Source organism: Hippocampus zosterae, chromosome 18, assembly GCF_025434085.1.
Source record: "Hippocampus zosterae strain Florida chromosome 18, ASM2543408v3, whole genome shotgun sequence".
Classification (NCBI taxonomy): domain Eukaryota; kingdom Metazoa; phylum Chordata; class Actinopteri; order Syngnathiformes; family Syngnathidae; genus Hippocampus; species Hippocampus zosterae.
The window spans coordinates 4445210-4465727 of record NC_067468.1 but is presented as its reverse complement, the minus strand read 5'-3'; the positions used below and the strand labels follow the sequence as shown (position 1 = coordinate 4465727).

The window sequence follows — 20518 nt, the reverse complement described above, 5'->3', positions numbered from 1 at the left end:
TATGTTTTCCCCTGATGAAAGAAGAAGCTTAAAGCTTTCTTTTGGTATGCTTCTGTAGCTAGAGAACACAATTTTCTGTTGGTCTTCAATAAGGTGTCAAAATGGTCAAAAATGGCTGGCGACGGCTCTCCCACTGTGAGAAAACGGCTGCCATTGAGGTAAGGGGTTATGATTACTATAAAAGGCGGCACAGTGGTCGGCTGGTTAGCACATCGGCTTAACAGTGCAGAGGTGCAGTATTCGATTCGAGTTCGGAAATTTAAGCTCGCAAGTCATCAGCTGAATATGAGCTTGAATCTCGAAAAACTCACACACCACTATTGTATTTTAAGGAACAGAAATGGTCATTCTAGACAAATAAAAATGATTAGGGATCACACTGGAAGTGTCGGTGACGCTGGACAGCAATTTTCCCAAAGCTCTGCAGGCCATCTTAATATTAAAAACAGTTTTGTGAATTAAGTGGTCATGTTTGGAGCGGACACGGGCAGTGGCAGTAATTGGCTCATTTTGAAAAGTTGAATTCAGGTTAAAACGCCTGCACTGTATACCACTGTTTAGGTGGAGGAACGTGTTTATTTGGATCGTAAAGAAAACCATTTTGTCACACGTTTGAAGTCGTTACAGCAGAAACAAAACAACTTCATGTCCATCCAGTTGCATAAGTAGCTCGAGTCTCATTGAGCTCATTGAAAAGTTATTGTATGTTTTGCGTATAGCGTGGTCACGAGGCCTGTACAAAACAACACGCAAGAAGAGGTTGCTGATGCTTCACATTATTCCACAGCGTGATGTCCCAACGTCAGTCTGGATTTTGTTTTTCAGGGCAAAGTTGAAAAATAGGAATCTGGGTAACTTGAAAAAAATGTACATGTATATACACAAAGTGCTGAACAACAAAGGCACCTTACTCACAAAAAGTGAGTGGGGCATCTTTGAGGTGAAATATCAAGATGGATTTTTTTTTGTACATGAACAAGTTCAGAAAAGGTCAGCTGAAAAGGCATTTTAGGATCCTTTGATTTGACCCTATAGTGTCTGTTTTATATTAATATTGTGTTAAACCACATTAATAAATCATAGTTGATAGAGAAAAAACGGACATACGGTTGTTGAACAGAGAAATTAATACGTCAAACAAATGTGGAACCAAGAAGCTAATTTTATATTAACAAAGCATGTTATCTACCAACTTTTGATCTCCTCTAATAGGTTTCATTCGGACAAAACACTCTAGTCTGCCCAGCAAAAATCATCAGTAGGTGGCCACGCATACGGATATGGTTAAAGCCACAAGCAATCACACAAAGGCCCGGTAGGAGCCCCTATTATATTTTTATAAACAGAACAACTGTGATACCATTATAATCCTTAAAACAAGTTGTGAAGTAATTATAGATACCATTAAAATCTAGCTAACGAAGAAAGCCACAGCCAATCAGAATTACACAACGCAGTATAGCAACATTAAGTTAACAAACGATCGTAGAAACTAACCAATGAAATGAGAGGGGTTGACCCTCATATCGCTATGAAAAGGGGTTGACCCTCATATCGCTATGAAACCTGTGGGTATTCCCGGGAGAATTCAGAGTTTTCCGATGTGCACATCTATACCTCTCCGGGTTTTGATTGAATAAACTCGTTTGTGACCAGCCTGCACCTCGGCCTCTGGACTTAGTTTGTTTTTGGACTTCGAATGATCTCGGCTTCAAGCTCTTAGAAACTTCTGGTGTGTCCCCTGATCTGCGGCTCAACTAAGAAACCTCTCTTCGCTTCTTTTGTGTCGGCCCACCGGATCCTTCAGCTGACGCCTGGGAACAGGCGGAACGCCTCGGCGCGCCCCTGGTCTCCGGGAGAAGGCGTGGGGTCTGGCTCCGGGCCGACACATCAACCCAAAGCTCAATCATTTCATGTGAGAAGTGCACGTTAGAAATTCAGCTGTAAAGGAGCGGAAATGAGTGCTTTTTATGTTTCATTAACTTCAGTAAAAATATCACTTAGGAAGTACTGGGAAACGTTGGTGGGCTGCTCTTGGACCACCGAAACGCTGCTGCCGTGTTGACACGCAGAAACCTATAACACACACACACACAAGAGTTTTCATTACATTTAGTTGATTTAGTTTAAGCGTGTCCGTCTCACAGTGCAGAGTTGGATTCCGACTACGGCCTTCCTGTGTAGAGTTAACATCCACAGTGAATGGAACACTCTAAATTGTCCCTCGGTGTGAGTGTGAGAGTGGATGGTTGTTTGTCTATGTGTGGCGTGCGATTGGCTAGCAACAAAGTTGTCTCCCGCCTACTGCCTTAAGACAGCTGGGATAGGCTCCAGCACCCCCCGCAACCTTCGGGAGGATAAGCGGATTGGAAGTTTTACTCTGCTATTCTTAATTGCCTTATCGGGTTAAATAAAGATTTTTTTTTTTAAAAGCTATTCGAGTATTCATTCCATATCCTTGCTATCCAGATGAAGGCTGATGGGTTTGCAATAAATGCTGACATGCCTTTTCAACAACGTGCAGCTGGAATTCTTGAGCACTGCTTACTTGGGTTGAAGAGCCAGAGGGACGAGGTGATGGTTGTGATGGCATTATACAGGATGTTAATGGTTTGGATTCCACTTTTTGTTCTGTAGTCGCAGGTTGGGGGGCCGCAGTTGGTGCCGTCGGTCGCTTCCTGGGCACAGGTTTGCTAACGTTCGGTCGGCGGGAAGCAGCTTTGCCACGAGACGACTCGGAATGGCCAGCGCTGCTCGTTCTAGTTAGGAAGGAGAGGAAGCCTTTGGGTCTCCTAAAGGAGGAAAAAAAAATTAGCATGTCTTGTTTTTATTAGGGAAAACAGCTTTAACAACTCTAAGTGAGTAATTCTACAGTAATCCCTCGTTTATCGCAGTTAATGGGGACCAAACCCACCCGCGATAAATGAAAATCTGCGAAGTAGCAACCAATTAACACATACAGGTAAGAATTATTTTTTTTTTCCAAGTCCGCAAAAAGTCCGCAAACAGTCTGTGAAAAGCTGCAAAACAACAGCGAGTCACATAGAGCAACATATACAGTACTGTACTCCATGTATATGAATTTTTGTTTCTTTAATTTTTTGGTAATATGTTTGAAAAAATCCGCAATGCACCAAATCCGCAATAAATGAACCGCGAAATAGCGAGGGATCACTGTAAATCGTTTGGCCCTACTACTTGCGATAGTTCCACATTTTTAGCTGTTATCAAACCCCGCTAATGATAAAAATCGAAAAATCTTGAAACACTCAAGTAGTAACTTTAAACGTAAGCCTACATGAGGTCGTTGGTGCATTTCATCACCTTTGGGGAGAACTTAAAACAGCTGAAGCGGTTGTGTCTTCACTTCCTGCAGGTGGCGCTGGTAGGACTGGATGCTCCGTGACTGCACTCTGGGGGTAAAAAAAAAAAGACAAATGGAAAACAGTCTTCTTAATGGCCTGTATAGAAAGAGCTGGGTCTCGGGAATGCCTGCCCAGCACCTAACATAAGAATCCTGGTCACACACAATCTGCTAAATATTTCAATGCTTCAGTGTCACCTTAGTGACACCCATCTCCCCCGATAGAACGCCGGGTGCGGTGCAGTCCGTCCCTGCAACTGCACTGTCCACAGGATGGCTGCGGAGACGCAGAGGTACCGTTAGACAAACAGGGTTATCACCTCAGCGCATTAGGACTATTCTAACCTGTGTTGCACTGTTAGATCTGCCTGAGGGGGCTGATGGGAAGACTCGTCCAGCGGGACTTCCATCAAGGACAGGATGAAGAAGGGCTCATCTGGATCCGACGGCACTGACAGCGCTGAGGTGAGAGAACGAGTTTCAGACTTGGAACACCGCATCGCATTGACATTCATTCAGCACATAATTATTTCTCAGCCTCAATTACTGTTGAACACAAAAGAACAAAGGTGAGTGCCACACAACAAAACGGGGTGGCGCCCAGTCTGTCCTTTATTCAGTGATCGTGTCATCATGAATACTGTGGGAAAATCCGGCTGGCTTTTGCATTACGCGACAGATTTAAAATGGCTAAACCTTATGACTTCATGTCAATAAATGCGGAAAATTGAAGACTTTTTCAGACTTCTCTAAGCCAAAATTTAACACCCCTACTTAAAAGAGGAGCTTGCGACATGGGCTCGCAGGACAATGTTGGAAAATATTTGTAGACTTTTCAACATTGTGTTTGGGGAGAGAGCATCTTATTTAAAAGGGAAAGTCAAGTCAAATATGTTCTTTACAATAATATTATATGGGCCCCTCACTAGGCTTAATACAATATTCTGACAAATATTACGTTTGTGGAATATATATCATAGCATCATGTGTAACATGCATCCACTTTTTTTTAATTCTCCATTGTTGCAATGTCCAGTTTAGCACAAAGTCAGTGACTTACTGTCTGGAAATACTGAGAGATTTGCAGAAGTTTGGTTTGCTCCACTGACTGACGCCGAGTCATCCTATGGACGTTAGGTGAGAAAGAAGAAAACACCGGATGAAGAATCACTGCCCCTACGTCTACACAGTGCTCCATTTCAGATTCAAATGCACATTTAGCCTCAGAAAACACTTAATAGAAAGTCGTAGTAGGTGGGAAAAGAGGTCAAACAGACTGAAATGAACCTGCTACCTGGATGTGGCACTCAGGTTCTGGCGCCTCACTTGTGGATGCCGAGGAGACAGATTTAACTTGCTCTTTGGCTCCTTCTACTGGCGTCAGCAGGACAGTCGTTTGCCCTCGAGGACCAGAGGTGGCTTCAGGGCAAGAACCAGAATTTGTGGTATCGATGAACAATGCTGTACTTTGTGATGTTAAGTTTGCCCGACGGAGAGTGTCAAACCTGATCCCGTTGTGACCGCCACTTGTCGGGACTGTCGAGCTCCACGTCCAACATTGGGCTGGGGTTTGACAGGTCTGCTTCGTTTCATTGTGGAGGTTGAGGTAAGCAAAGTATCCTCGGTGCTTTCAGTATAAAGAAAGACTTTCCATTAGCACGCAAAAAAAAATAAATGCATCTCTCACACAATTTGAGTAAAAAAGTTTCATTCTAGAGCAGAGGTCCCCAACCGCCGGTCCGCGGACCGATGCATTTGGTACCGGACCGCACAATAAGAACTTACATTAATTCTGTTGTATTTATTTTGGAATACGAAAGATATTTTAGTTTGAAAAATTACAAGATTCTCCGTTACATCCGTCTGTGTCACTCTTGATGCACGTCAAACCACGCTTCTCCGTCGCATGACTGGTTACGCTAAAAGCAAAATGCCGGAGCTTGCTAAATGAGTAAAATAAACTGCTAGAGATCGCAAATGATGGCGGCCTTAAAAGTATGTTCGAGACAACAACTCTGTCGCTGTTCTGGATTCAAGTTATGGCTGAATACTCTGAGATCGCCACAAAAGCACCGTTGCTATTTCCGACATGTTACCTGTGTGAGGGCGGGGGGTTTGTGCAGCAACGGAGACCAAAACAAAATTATGAAGTAGACTCAATATAAAGCACACACTTCAGGTGTCATTGTCTCTTATTACCCCGAGTTGGGACCGCCCGGTTGCAGAAAATCAAGCTCGGGGCTCACACTGATTCAGCATTATGGTGAGTTGACATTTTCATGCACTTTGAATTTGCGTTGTATCGAATTTTGAAGGCATTAAATATTACCATAGCGATCAGAGTGTTGTGGCCAGATTAGTCGCTCCTCGTGTTTATTATTATCTCTCGAAAACACTGCAGTGTTCATGCAGCTCTTACCATATTACTTTGTAGTATTTGTCCGCCACACCTTAAATGCCGGTCCGTGAAAATAGTGTCTGACATAAACCGGTCCGTGGGGCAAAAAAGGTTGGGGACCCCTGTTCTAGAGTCAACACTTGAAAAATGTGTTGTTTTCGGCCAGATTACAGTATTTATACATTTTTGGACAAGAGAGCAATTTCATGTACTACATTTTTTAAGAGGTTTACTGAGCTTCACTGCAGCAAATGAAATGATACAATTTAGATTTTAGGAATTGGCTGATTAAAGTGATGAGACGAGCGACACTGGTGCGTCAGCACAGTGCCGAGAGCTCAAGAATGAAACCCTGTATCGGTGCGTGTATTGCTTTAAGAAAGAATCACGTGACCAATACAGGAACTGAATTGTTTGAATGTGCTGCGCCAAAGTGTTTCTAAGAACACGAACTGTATCCACATGGCGTGGGTTTGTTGGCTGGAGTTTTACGAAATTATCGATGGAGAAGTTTTCCCCAGTGTGGAATAATTTTGATCTTGGTAAATCTTTATCTCCTTTGAGCATTGTTTATTGTTATATACAAAAAAAATTATGGTGGCACATTGTTTATCAAGTGAATGAACTGTTATACATATGATAGTCAGTTCATGATGATCGTTCAAGAGCCTTACAGTTGCTTTATTCATTTTATCTTATAACTGCGAGATCCTCCATAATTGAAGTCCAGAATCAAATACACCCAGAAACCAAGACCCTTTACAATATTGGAAATGGAACCAGAAAACATATCCACATCTGCATAAACTTTCATTTAAAACTCTCTGCTCACTATTGTCATCTGAACCATGTGAAAGAGTATTTTCTGAGGCTGGGGAGCTGGTGTCTAAGAGGAGAAATCGCCTTGGAGCAAAGACTCTCCAAAAACGTTTGTTTTTCAATAAAAATACATAAACTAATCACATTTTTGTCTTTTATTTCACACGATTTAACAAAAGTTTTCTACAGAAGTTAAAAATCTGAATTGTAACTCAAATTTGCTATATTTTACATACCAACGTTTGTTTTTCAATAAAAATACATAAACTAATCACATTTTTGTCTTTTATTTCACACGATTTAACAAAAGTTTTCTACAGAAGTTAAAAATCTGAATTGTAACTCAAATTTGCTATATTTTACATACCAACTCAGTTGAGCATTTACACAAACAAGGAATTTCTTTACCTGCAATGATTTTATAACTACTGCAGGGGTCATTATTGGGTGACCAACACAGTGTCAATACAGTGCTGACAGTTTGTGAAGTGGGTCAATACACTCCTTGAGGTATCATCGTTCCATCACTACTGATTAATAAAATGCTACAACTAATGCAAATTCAGTGCATTTTCATGTACCATCACTAGAGGCACAAACACCAAAATAAGAGGAAAACAAAGGGAACAATGCTTGAATATGCAACAGAAACCACAGAACAAATATAAAGTGCATGGATGATATGAGCAAGACAAAAACTGGGATATTTTGTCGCTATTACAATAAATGTGAAGCCACATTTTTTTTTTGTTGCAAATATACTGGCAGCATTCTTCTGAAATGAGCCAAGCTAGCAGGGCACAGTTCATGAGTAACTGACCATAATGCCAACTCAAGAGCCGCTCGCCACATATTGTGCAAAGCGGGCTGTGTGCATGGCAATCATTTGGCCATACAAACCCAATTCTAATGAAATTGAGACGTGTTTAACTTCAATTTTTTAAAAATGCAATAATTTGCCAATCATATTCAGCCTATATTAAATTCAAAACACTATAAAACCAAGATATTTAACGTTTAAACTGGTCAATGTTTTTAGCAAATAATCATTAACTCAGAATGTTATCGCTGCAACACGTTTGATAAAAGCTGGGACAGGGCCATGTTAACCACTGTGTTTCATCACCTTTCCTTCTAACATTCAATAAACATTTGGGACCTGAAGACATTTAATTGTTTCAGCATTGTTAGGTGGAAATCTTTCCCATCTTGCTTTATATAGAGTTTTAGCTGTTTAACAGTACGGGGTCATTTTATTGTATTTTATGCTTCATAACGCGCTACACATTTTCAATGGGGAGACAGGTGTGGACCGCGGGCAGGCCAGTCTAGTGCCCACGGTCTTTTACAACAAAACCACGCTATTGTAACACTCTCTGAATGTGGTATGGCATTGTCTTGCTGAAATAAGCAGTACATCCATGAAAAAGACGTTGCTTGGATAGCAGCCGATGTTTCTACAAAACCGGCATCGAACATTCAGCATTAATGGTGCCTTTACATATAACACAGAGAGGTGCTCGCTTTTCAAAATAAAATATTGTTGAGCCTAGAACAATAAATAACGTGTTTTTTTCTTTCAACAACGTGGCTTGCCGCAGCCTGGTGGTTGGGGACCACTGATATACAGTATTAGAAAATATTAAGCTCACCATTTGGGGGTTTCAGCCTTGGCTTCAGTGGTTCTAGAACTTTCCCGGAATGAATCTGGCGGTGTGATGTTTAAGGAGGGGCAGTCAGTTGTGGGATTTAAAGAAATACTAGTCGCCATCACCCTTTCCAGATGGAGAGCAACATTGCTGGCTGTTTCCTCACCCACTGCTGGAGTTTCACTGCTCTCACCTTCAATAATGGACAAGTCGGACGTTTTGGTGGAGCCAACCTCACTGCTTGCACACTGTGGACTCGCTGACACTGACTGACAGTCCGATGTTACATTGGAGGGTTTGTCCAGTCCATCCCTTGACTGCGACGTTGACTGTGTTGCTCTAGCGGGTGACCTCAAGTTAGGTTTGACCTTAGGGAGGCGTCGGTGTCTTTGAATTGCTTCTCGAGTGTGATTCGATGCCTCGGAGTATTCCTGATTTGTACCGTCAGGTGAAGATGTCCTCGCACCTGAAGTAACATTTTGACAAGTCTCAGAAGTTGATTGTGATGCTGCCTCATGATCACGACCGCTTTCAACTACGTTGCCATCTGTGGACTTTGTGTCTCTGGCAGCAGGTCCAAGACCTGTCCCCATCTCCTCACTAGAAGCGATTTGCTCTGAAGGTCTAAGAGTGGGTCTTAAGTCGTTGACTGGCATCACAGTTGAGGGAGAACTGACACTTTGACTTGGATTTTGAATGGAGAAGGAGCAAGTCGGCTGTGATTTCACTTCAGCTGTTGTTTTGCAGGTGGATTCAAGATCTGAGAATGTGCTACTTTCTTTTGTGGTTTGACATTTAGACAGTGAGCTTCTTGATATCTGCGAAAGGTTAGGTTTGATTTTTGGGAATCGACTCCTCCTGGAAACAATTTGAGTCGACTTCTGACCTTTGGGTAACTCCTGCAAGCTACTGCCATGATCTCCATCTTTTTGGTCCAAGGGTTTATTTAACTTTTTGGTCTGTGGTTCTGTGACTGCTGCATCAGATGTTGCCTCATTATTACGACCACTTTCAACTGTTTCAAAACCTGTGGGCTTTGTGTTTCCAGGAGTAAAACCTGGCTTTTTCTGCTCATGAGGAGTCAGTTCCTCTGAAAGTATCTCACCGGTATCACTCAAGACTGCAGTCACAGTCGAAGCAGAAGTGCTGATTTGACCAGTTGGCTGTGGACGTACCTCAGTTGCTTTTTTGCAAGGCGATTCAAGATTTAGAGACTGGCTCATTTCTTTTGCGTTTTGACGTGTACCCTGTGCATTCCTTGAAGTCTGGAGAAGATTTGGTTTGACCTTTGGAAATCGACTCCTTCTGGTCTGCTTAGCAAAAACAACCTCACTCTCTTTCTGACGTGCAAGTAGATCCTTGTCATAATCTCCAGATTCTTGCTCCAAAGCGTTCTTTGACTCTTCAGTCTCTAGTTCGGTGAATTCTGCGGTCTCATTCGTATGACCAGCATCTGTGGACTTTGTTTCTCCCATAGCAAGTCCATCACCTAACGTCGTATCCTCTCCAGGGGTCAGTTCTTCTAAAAGTATCATGACTGAACTTACGTTCATGCCTGAAGCCGCATTCGAAGCCGTGCTGGCGCTCTGAGTGCTTGTGCCAGGAGAGAGGGGACAAGCTGGCTGTGGTTCTTTCGATTCTTCCCGCATGGCAGTGTGAAATTCTCCACCTTCCTGCACCACATGTGTCTTTGACACTTCGGCTCCGGATTGAGGAGCTGCCTTGGCATTATGACCTCTTTCAACCGCATCAGCATCTGTGGACGTTGTGTCATCTGCTACATGTCCAACACTTACCACTTTCTCCTCGTTAGAAGTCAGTTCATTGGACTGTATCATACGGTCGCTTAAATTCATAATTGGTGTCACATTTGAAGCAGAACTTGTGCTGTGACCTGGTGTCTCTAAAGAAGCTGGCTGCGGTTCTGCTCCTGCTGTTGTTTTCAAGGTTGATTCCAGAGTTGACAACAGGCTTGTCTCTTCTGCAGTCTGAGGTATACACCGTGCACGTCTTGATATTTGTGAAAGGTTTGGTTTTGGTTTGACCTTTGGCAATCGACACCTGGTCTCTTGAGAGTCACTCAGTTTCTGACATTTAAGTATATCTTGCCTGGCAGCGTCATGATCTCCACTTCCTTGTGGCAAAAGTGCGTTTGACTTATCAGTTTGTGGTTCTGTGACTGCAACATATGATGTAGCCACGTAATTATGACCGCTTTCAGCATCTGTAAACTTGGCTTCGGTGCCAGCCGATTCTAAGTCACAAGTCTGCCTTTTTGATGCCTGATAAAACTCTTCTTCCATAGGGATTGTTTCTTGAGAAAGGATGGGCGCAGGATTGCAGCACTCCACGGGAGACTCCACCGGTGAAACGTCTGGTTGACATTTGGAATGGGTAGTCCTTGAGGCAGCGGTTAGGTTAGGTTTTGGTTTCACCTTGGATGAGGAACCTCTGCTCGTCGGTGGGCTTGAATGCACAGGAGGACTCGAGTCAGGACCTGAAACAGTTCTCTGAAGTGAAGGTGCTGAAATGGGAGCTTCAATCGTCTCTGTAACTCCGTGGTCTGTTGACGTAAACGGGATTGGGCTGGAACCATTTTCCTTGATGAATTCGGCTATCTCTTCCTCCAAGAATGTGTTGGTCTCAGTCACACTTTCCGAGTCTGTCTCTGCAATTAGACACAACTTGATTGTGACGCTGGACGGCTTGCAGCAGTACTAGCACAGTCAAGTATGTCTACCTGTTCTCTGATCAGGCATGGTCTCCGACTGAGAGAGTTGAGACATGTTACCAATGGCCAGCAATGTCTGAGCAGCCTCGTTGTAGCTCTCCACCTCGGACACTGAGAAACAACATCACGTTTAATTTTAAGGTTTGCTTTGGAACACTGTGAAAAAAACAACAACTCAACATACCTTCGGTGTGCTCAGTAGAAAGTAAGTCAATAACATCCTGAAAGACAAGGGACATTTATCAGGGTTTGTCAAACTTCACATCCACTTCTCTGTGTCACATTTAAGATGACCGCAGTGAAAACTGGAGAAAAAAATTAAAAATAAAGACGGATGGATGATGGCAATGTTGAGAGTGAATTAAATCAAATAAGAAAATGGTGTTCCTGTTATTTTTGGTGATACACTAAGCTGGAGACACTTACGACTAGAAGGTCCAACTGATGGACACACGCTTCGGGTACCTCCGTCTCACTTTTGTCCCCCACACAGAGGGAATCGGGGCAAAGTGTATCTTGGGAAATGTCCAACACAGTAGACATATTTCCCAAGATATCAAGCTACATGGGACAGGAGAAAGAAATGGTGGGGTTGGGGGTGAATTATGGAAAGCATGCAAAGACAAATGCAAATTATGTAATGATGTAAAAACTGATTTGTGACTAAAAGAGTTTGGCACCTCCTCCATTGTCTCATCCACCTGCGGGATGACAATCGAGGGAGAGCGCAGGCAGGCGGGCACAAAAACTCCGTCATCCCTCTGCTGGACCTGCTCCTCCTCATCCTCGCTGGATTCAGACTGCGATGCTCGCAGGGTAATAAGTTTGGACTTTTTGGACGCTGGGGCAGCCGAAGGTGCCGTGGTTGATCTGTTCCTCTTGGAGGTGCACTTTCGCTCAGATTTACTGGTGGGCCCCTCTTCCTTGGCAGGGTAATTTAAGACGCTGCGAGGCTTGGGGATTCTCCCATACCTGTGAAAAAGGTGTACCTTGGCATAAGAACAAACCATAAAAATGCCAACATGCAACTTCCTAGTGAGCGGCCGGCCTTTGAATTGGGGAACGGCTTGAAAAGTGTACCTCGTGGGTTTTGGCGGTTTGGCAGAGAAATCTTCACCACCAGAAGAAAGACCACCTTCACTACCATCATCACCGTCACCATTCTCCTCCTCACTGACTCCTCTAGGTGGCGTTGTCGCTTTGTTCATCTGCAAAAAGGTTAGCAACTTCAGAAAAGCAAAATCTGGAGGAAGCTGGCGGAAAGGCTATTCAGCACTGCTCTGGTAGTGTCACCTGCTCTCTTGAGGCTTCACTCGCCACACTGGCATCCTCTGTAGCAGACGCATTGTCTTCAGCCTTCGCGGTAGTTGAACCAGGTGGCAGCTTCTTACTCCACTTTCGGCCCAGGGGCAGGACTGGTTTGGCCGCTCTGCCTCGTGAGAGTTTGGCGGGGTTAATTGATGTGCGCTCGGATGATTTGTCCGTCTCCGTACATTCGCATCTGATTCTTTTGGAGAAGATATTCCATTGGAGATGTTAGATTGAATCGAAAATTTCAAGGTTCCCTTTGATTCGGTTTACTTCACGTTTTCTCAACTACTCTACGACTACTCAAGTTAGCCTTTTGTCACCCGGAAGTGGTGGTACATGTGATGTCAGATTCAAATGTCTTAAATTTCCTTACACTTCTGAATTGGGTTGATCCTGAGGAAGGGGTGCCCCTGTGGCTTCAGGTGTGCAGGTATCATCTGAGGAGACAAAAGCAAGCAATCAAACAAAATGTGTGGCTCAACGGAAATGCTCTTGCACTGACAGACTTAGTACCTTCTTCACCGCTCTTTTCACCCGCATTGCTTTTGGTCTTCTTTAGTGTCGCAGCCGAGTCGTTCTCCGCGCTCTGGCCTTTGCGTTTCTTCCTGGCCTTTGAGACAGGGCTTCTTCCATCCTTACAGATATTGTCATTCTCTTTCTCGCCGTCCTCCGTGTCCGAGCTTGAGAAGACATCAATCTCATCCTCTTCTTCTTCTTGCCCCTCCTCGCTGTCGAAGACCTCGTCCACAAATTCTTTACCTGTCGGGGAGAACCAAAAGTCCAAGAGATGAAAGCCAACATGGATCATTCACGATGCAATAAGATAAGATAAAAAAACCTTTATTAGTCTCGCAATGGAGAAATTCCCAATTCACAGCAGCAAAGTTATGTAAGGAAGAAGTAGAACAAGACGCATCATATAATTAACTGCGAGGCAATCAGTCATTTTACACCTGGTGTATTGCAGATTTTTAAGCAAGCTTTTATGATGGGATTTTAAAGAATAAAGGCAAGTCTGAATTTAGAGAAGCGCACCTTCAGTGTAGTACCACATTGTGTGGCAACTGGGCTGGAGTATGTTGGAAGAAATGAAGCTCAACCAAGAGCAAAAAAATTGGCAGAGAAGGCCTCCAACTTGGCTCGAGGTATAGCCACAGTTTCCACTTGGCGGAGTGAATATACAAGATGTCTTTCATGTCTTGTATGCGTCTCTGCTCTGGGCATGTTAAAATAGTCATCTTTGGCATTTCACATTATCTTTTAGCATTAAGTTAGCGAAACTTCATCAAGATGAGATTTTAATGGTTTGGTCCATCCATTTTATGTTGAACTGTTTCAGTCACTTTGGCCTTATTCAGAGGACTGCGTGAGCCAATGAGTCATCTTTTTGTTTCATTAAAGCAATGTTATACGATAATCACCAGTTTCTTGTGAGTGAAAACAGGAGCAAAGGAATTTAAATAAGAATAAGAAAACCTTTATTCATCTCACAAATCGTGTGTTTTAAATTGTTTCAAGATGTTTAAAGCATATAAAAAGGGGATAAAATGCTAAAACTGATATATTGGGTCTGGAAAGTATCCCCACAGTAAATAGGTATTCATAGAGATCATCTTCGGATGCACTCACTCGTTGCACGCTTTGAGCTCCTCTGGCGCTTCTTGTAGACGTTCTTCACCACAAGCGACTTGAGCTTCTTCCTGTTGGCTTGGACTTCTAGAATCTTCATCAGCAGCTTCGAGAAATACTCAATGTCCAGCTTGCGTCTCTCTCCTGCAAGGCAAACGGCGACAGTGAGTCAACGTGGGATGTTCATATAAAAACGTATTTTAAAAAGCCACAGGTGGAATACTAACGGAAAGCTTTGTCGATTCTCCAGGAGTTCTGTCGCTCCTCTTTTTTAAATTTGTTCTGTAAGTTTAAGCGCACGCAAATGAACACAAAGGCGCGAGCACGAGTGCATAAGCACACACGCACGCACACACAATATACATCCACGTTAATCATTACGTAACCCCAGAAATAATCACAGCATTTCTCTCCTTGACAGACCCGTATCTCAGCTCGAGTTCTGTTGTGAAAAAGCTGGCCTATCATGGAGAAGTCTGTTCCCACCATGCTGATCGCCAGAAAGAACATGTCTGTCTCTGCAAGAATAAGGACACATGGAAAAGCGAGATATGAGATGCATCAATTGTTTGGCTTGGCAAGACAGTAGTGTTGTCCGAACCTTCCCTGGTCCAGGGCTTGCAGTAGGTGGACGCCCTAAAACTGGAATAAGTGGTGGTGGAGCCGCGCTCAAAGATGGGGTCTCGGTCCTCGGCCGGGTTCGGTCCTTTGGCTCGCTGGACCTCCACCGTCAAGCTGAGACACACAAGCACTCACAATTTACTCTACAGGGAATCCCATTTATCGTGGTGGAGATGAGCCAGATCCATCAGCAATAGATGAAAATCCACAATAGACCTTGTTTTTAAAAAAAAAAAAAGTCCCAAGCATAGTTCAATATGAAGCTGATGCAACACAAAAGAGAAATAAACATTGTATATTAAACACCAAACTGTACAACAAAATCCTGTATCTCCATGTCACAAGAGTCAGCGAGCTGAGGGATAACTAAACGGCAAGTGCCAAAAACTAAATTAGCACTGCACACTGAAGGGATGCAACTCTAAATATGGCCTTGCACCAAAAAAAAAAAAAAAATCCTTTTAACAATCCAAAATGTAGCAGTAGGTCAAATGCGACCTGCCAGTTGAGTACTTTTGTTAGTGCCCCTACCTCTCCTCGTCCAGGATCAGCGTGCCATCTTCGGCCACTTTGACCCGGGGCACCGTCAGCGCCTCATCTTCACCGTCGTCCTCCTCTGCCGCCGCCGCCTCTTCCTCCTGTTCCTCCTCCGCCTGGCTCCCCGCTGTCGGGACAACTTCTGACTCCAGTTTCTGCACTATCTTGGGCAATCTTGGACAGCGGCAACGTAGAAGAGCAGTTTAAAACTTGCACAGCCTTGAGTTTAAACTCGGACGGACTCAACTGTGACCTCACTTTTCTCTCCTTGGGGAAAATGGAACGACAGTCTCGTTCTCCAGAGTGCCGCCGTCTTCTACACTGGATCTGTGATAAAGCAGTTGCGGGTCAGAGAACGGAATGAAAGGGGTGATGCGGTAGGATCGCTTCAATGGGCGTTGTCCACTCACGACATAGGGTTGGACAACGGCAGGTAGCGGATGAGGTCCCTCATGGTCATTTTGGAGGGATCCAAATTGAACTCCATGTCATGCTTCCTCTTTGCTCTCTTGGCATTCTGCAACACGACATAATTAAAGTTCCTCTTGAACTTTTGAGCAGTGATTCACAACCACTGTGCCTTGACAGATGACAGAGGTGTGCCCTGGGAATTGATCGAATTATCACAGACAGTAATTGGTCCAACTATTCGTTGCTTTGATTGTTTACATTGTACAATGTGCTCTAAAACAGCCATTCCGGCGAATTATACCAAGAGACGATTCATTTTCGGGTGACGAGATAGCTCGCTAGATAACTACATGTCGCAATTGTACCCAATAACTCACATGGGTGCATTTCTTATATAGTGGGAGAGGATCTACTCCAGTCTGATACCGACGTGTGCAACAACAAGACACAAGAATTCCATCGACTAACCTTTTCGTTCCGCATCTCCTGTCTGAGCATGTCACGGAGCTTCTGAGCCTTTTCCATCCTCTGAATGTCAGACGGGTCGTTCAAAAGTCGACTCAGGGAAAATCGGGGAATCGACGACTTCCTGCTCTTCGATGACAGGAGAGTCTTGGCTTTCTCTGACAGTGCCGCCGCTTCTTTGTCTGGCAGGGCCACTTTGTCCGGCGCCCTGTAAGGAACTTTGATGAGACAGTCGTCCAACGGTGCCAATGTCTTCTCAGTTTTTTTGGTTCCTTTTGGAGAGTGGTCAGCGGAGACAGCAGCTGCTTGTCCTGAACCATCATAACAGACGAGGACGGGCTCCGGCTTCTGCTGTGGCTGTGGCTCCTGCTCCGACTCGGGTGACATCGGCGACTGGGCTCCAGGCGGTACTGCTTGAGTTTCAATTTGTGGCTCGAGGTTTGAATTTGTGGGGGGACTTTCAGAGCCCACCTTGGCGGGGGACTTTGGCGTTCGAGGAAGAGCAGTGAGGCGACCCGGGGCCACCCTGGGCTTGATAGAGAAGCGTTTCCTCCTCTGAAGAGCAGTTAAGGAGATGCTGCCATCCCCACTTGGATCATTTCCATCACTAAGCAGGAAAGAAAAATGTCTACATTATCCAAGAAGAGATCCTTGTCTACATGAGGCTATATGGCTTTAAAAAGCTGTGCATTATCTTGTGAGTGACATGGGTGCCAGCAAATGAGAGTGTGAGAGTTGGCTGGTTGTTAACTGGTTAAGCTAAGCTGCATGTTGAGAGGTTTCGCAGGAGTTACGGCCATTGGCAGGTTGTGTACTCAAGTTCAATTTCTGAGTGTTTATTCAATGAGGTGATCAAAAGTACACCAATGGATGCGAGGGTATTACAATACTGTCTCGGTAGCCATGGAAGGCTATGTTAAATTAGCTAACAAGCTAGCAAGACACCTCACCTTTTATAATTTCGCTCAACGTTGCCTGAAACCATGACTAATTATTGACTTCTAAAGGGTTGAGTCACACATTTCCTCCTTATTAGATAAACAAACTACTCACCTAACGGTGGGAGTTTCCGCCACAGACGCATCAACGAGCTTGCTGTCAGTCACCACGGAGGCTGCCAAGCTCTCATCGACGTCTTTCGTCGTCTCTTTTGTCTCCTGACTTGCCGGTACAGCATCCTGTGATGAAGCTGTCCTCCCGGCACCACCCACGTTCGGGCGAACGTTGAACCTTGAGCGGCGAAACATCAGGACCTGAACGTGTCATAAGAAGTGTAAATTAGCTATACTGGAATATCACACACATTGAAACTGATTATTTCTCAAGAGTAGAAAAACGTAAACACTTTAAGCTGCTTAATATATTCATATTTGAACAGTGTCAAATGTTTGTCCACCCCTCATATTTTTGTAAATATCTTTTCATGGTACAACACTTTACTACAATGTCGTCAATGTATAACTCGTAAAATCGTCTAAATTTACTGTCCCCTCAAAATACAATATAATACATGCTGATTTATATAGCGCTTTCACAACAGCGGCAGCTGTAACAAAGAGCTTAACAAAATAACTCACACACAGCCATTTATACAGTATAGCCAAACCGGTGGAAACAAAAGTGAGTACACAGCTAAATGTAGATGTCCAAACTGGGGTGCCGAGGTATTTGATGTGAAAGGGGATTTAGGAGGGTTTGAATTTTGTGTTGTCACAATGGTCACTGCAAGTATAAATTGCTCAGTTCCATGAAAAGATGTAATAAAACATGTACACAAATGTGAGGGATGTAATCAGTTTTGTGAGATATTATTTGTTTGATAACCTACAATTATTGACTCAATAATTGCTGAACCTCAAAAAAAAAATACCTTCATGTGTGGTTTACCACTTACTCACACTCACAGATGTGACATCTGTGAAGCTGACGTTTAGTATTTATTTGAGGTAATGAAATAAATGTTTACAAATATGAGATTTTAATATTCAGGGAGAAAATGCATTTGCAGAACTAAAGGCACCTCATACCAGGGGTTTTCCTTGGTCAAATTGAAGCAGAAGTGGTACCAAACTGGTTGGAAGTCAGCAAATAGGGCCAATTTATTCCCATTTGGAGTGAACCGTGTGTCTCTATTAGTATTAGTTTGCATGGAAAATGATGCCGTAAAAGCTTGGAGGCAGAGATTTGCTTTAACGTATTTGTCACTGAATTATTTCATTAATCCGTTGAACTCTAAACTGGCCAGTCCCCCCACGTTATATGCAACACAGTATATACATGATTTGAGTAAGAATTCACTGCTGTTTTTAAGAGTAGGTGGTGCTTTTTTGACACGTTCTGAGAGCGCAGCTGCTGATAGTCTAGCAGCATGAACACTGAAGTTTGTTGTTTTCAGAATATTAAAAGACCTGTGACGTTGCCAGCAGAGCAAAAACAGCTGACCCGTTAGCGCTTCAAAACGTGCGTTTACTAATAAGACCACGCGTGTTTTTTGAAGGAAAACACAGTGAATTTAAACAAAATCGAAATATACCAGCTGGTAATAAGTCTGGGGAAATAGCAGTGGACAAAACGTCAATATATTGTCTTTCGTAGCAAGATTACGACCCTAGAGTGTGGTGTGAGCCTTTTTCTAATGTCTCCCGTGGTTCTGTTTACGAAACCAAAAATGTTTTATCGTTGATTCCTGATGTTTGTTCTGAACACTCACCTGCTCACCAGCGTTTCTTCAGTGAGAAGTAAAAGTACATGAATCGACGAGAAGAAGAATCCCTGCAGGACTGTGGCAAGATATTAATCCGCCATGTTGTTTAAGACGCAATATTTCATCGCCCGCGAGTGGCATTGTGGGAAGTCGCCGACGTCAAATGTACGTGTCGTCGTCTTCTTCTTCGTCTTTTTCTTCTTCTTCTTCTTGTGCTTCTCCTCCTCCTCCTCCTCCTCCTCCTCACCACCACCACCATCATCATCATTTCGAGAGATTCTTTTAAAATTATACCTTATAGATCCACACCTATAATTTTAGGATTAACCTGGCTTCAGACTCACCATCCTGCTATTACGTGGGACCGGCCTGCTGTAGAAAACTGCAGTCCTTACTGTTTTAGTCATTATTGGCTACCCCTAGCAGTATGACTAAGACTAAGACTAAGAAAACCTTTATTAGTCTCGCAATGGAGAAATTCCAGATTCACAGCAGCAAAGTTATGAAAGGAAGAAGTAGAACAACAAAAAAATAGGAGCTGCTGGAAAGGCAGCCACTCTCGCGGCGCCATTTTGAAGTCAAAATAACAAAAAAACACAAGACAACACATAGGACAGGCGGCCCGGTAGTCCAGGGGTTAGCACGTCAGCTTCACAGTGCAGAGGTACCGGGTTCGATTCCAGCTCCGGCCTCCCTGTGTGGAGTTTGCATGTTCTCCCCGGGCCTGCATGGGTTTTCTCCGGGTACTCCGGTTTCCTACCCACATTCCAAAAACATGCATGGCAGGCTTATTGAACACTCTAAATTGTCCCTAGGTGTGAGCGTGAGCGTGGATGGTTGTTCGTCTATGTGTGCCCTGCGATTGGCTGGCAACCGATTCAGGGTGTCCCCCGCCTACTGCCCGGAGACAGCTGGGATAGGCTCCAGCACCCCCCGCGACCCTCGTGAGAATCAAGCGGTACGGAAAATGAATGAACACATAGGACAGAGACAGTCGTGCAATCTTCACCACTTTTCTGCATACACTTTGTTGTCTAAAGCAGTTATAGATGAAAGAGGAGAGGATCAAAGTGTCCTTTCACCAGTGGATCAGAGACATCATGCTGAAAAAATGTGCACACGTCTGCTACAAGCAAAGTTTTGAAAGCAAACACGAAGCTGTAGCGTCCATTGACGAAAAGAGATTAGTTCACTTCTCCTGTCCCACATAATCCGCTTCAAACTCCAAGCCGCGACTCCCAGCTCCAAATCCGCATCGGCACTCCGCGCCAACGCTCTTTTCTTCTCATCGTCGGCTCCTCAAGACCTCCATCCATCCAGCCGCAGACCGTTCAACAGCACCGATCTCTCCGCTGAACAAAGCGGGGCTGTGAAAAATGCTGCCCATTACAGGCGCAAGACACAAGCGCCCCGGGACTGTCCAGCAACGACAGTCAAATGGCGCCGACATTCCTCCAGTCAAAAACAGTGCTGGTATACCCATGCTGCCGAGAAGGCGCAACCACCAAGCACAGAGTCTCCTCCTTGATGAATGTCGTGGCCAAAAAATGCTGAAAAAGGTCCACATCAAGTCCACACGACGTAACAACAAACACCAAGTGACAAAAGAAACACAAGAACAACAAAAAAAAGCAAGGCTCATGAGAGCACTTGCTGACGGCTGCCTACTCGGGCGCCATCTTGACTTCAAAAAAAAAAATGCATATGTATTGCAGTTTTTCTAATGGTTGTATGTGTCATAGAGGGACCAAAGTCGAAGCATATATACGCATGTGTTTTTGTTCAGTTTTTGATGCACCCCCATTAGTGCCTCATTGCTGTTTAGTTTCAGTTATGTTTTTGCTATACCTGTAGATAGCAAATGTTTTGAAAAATGAAC

At 44.0% G+C, this 20518-nt stretch overlaps 1 protein-coding gene across 3 annotated transcripts; it reads right to left on the bottom strand.

The window, feature by feature from the left end:
• Positions 1-556: 556 nt before the first annotated feature.
• zgc:162472 (uncharacterized protein LOC553495 homolog) lies at positions 557-18807 on the bottom strand. Of its 3 annotated transcripts, XM_052050059.1 has the most exons (28): positions 18646-18807; positions 16989-17188; positions 15939-16542; positions 15470-15576; positions 15318-15386; positions 15054-15233; positions 14503-14636; positions 14325-14419; positions 14129-14183; positions 13902-14045; positions 12786-13031; positions 12646-12709; positions 12255-12468; positions 12042-12169; positions 11642-11933; positions 11388-11522; positions 11146-11182; positions 10971-11072; positions 8234-10898; positions 4870-4991; positions 4659-4783; positions 4425-4488; positions 3710-3824; positions 3563-3641; positions 3325-3413; positions 2549-2792; positions 1902-2076; positions 557-1034 (listed from the first exon to the last, which is right to left on the bottom strand). In XM_052050059.1, the coding sequence occupies exons 2-27, from the start codon at positions 17180-17182 to the stop codon at positions 1969-1971; spliced, it is 6411 nt and encodes a 2136-aa protein (XP_051906019.1). In that variant the 5' UTR covers positions 17183-17188; positions 18646-18807; the 3' UTR covers positions 557-1034; positions 1902-1968. The 3 variants fall into 3 exon arrangements, with proteins under 3 accessions (XP_051906019.1, XP_051906017.1, XP_051906018.1); XM_052050057.1 differs by having other exon boundaries at positions 12255-12462; positions 14129-14419; XM_052050058.1 differs by having other exon boundaries at positions 12255-12390; positions 14129-14419.
• Between the last annotated feature and the right edge of the window lie 1711 nt (positions 18808-20518).

Excerpts from the sequence above, each read along its gene's own strand:
- zgc:162472 (XM_052050057.1), bottom strand. The coding sequence starts at position 17,182 with ATGTTTCGCCGCTCAAGGTTCAACGTTCGCCCGAACGTGGGTGGTGCC. Across the intron at positions 11,183-11,387 it reads ATCAGTTGGACCTTCTAGTC|GATGTTATTGACTTACTTTC; the intron begins GTAAGTGTCTCC and ends CTTGTCTTTCAG. Across the intron at positions 4,489-4,658 it reads AACCTGAGTGCCACATCCAG|GATGACTCGGCGTCAGTCAG; the intron begins GTAGCAGGTTCA and ends TAACGTCCATAG.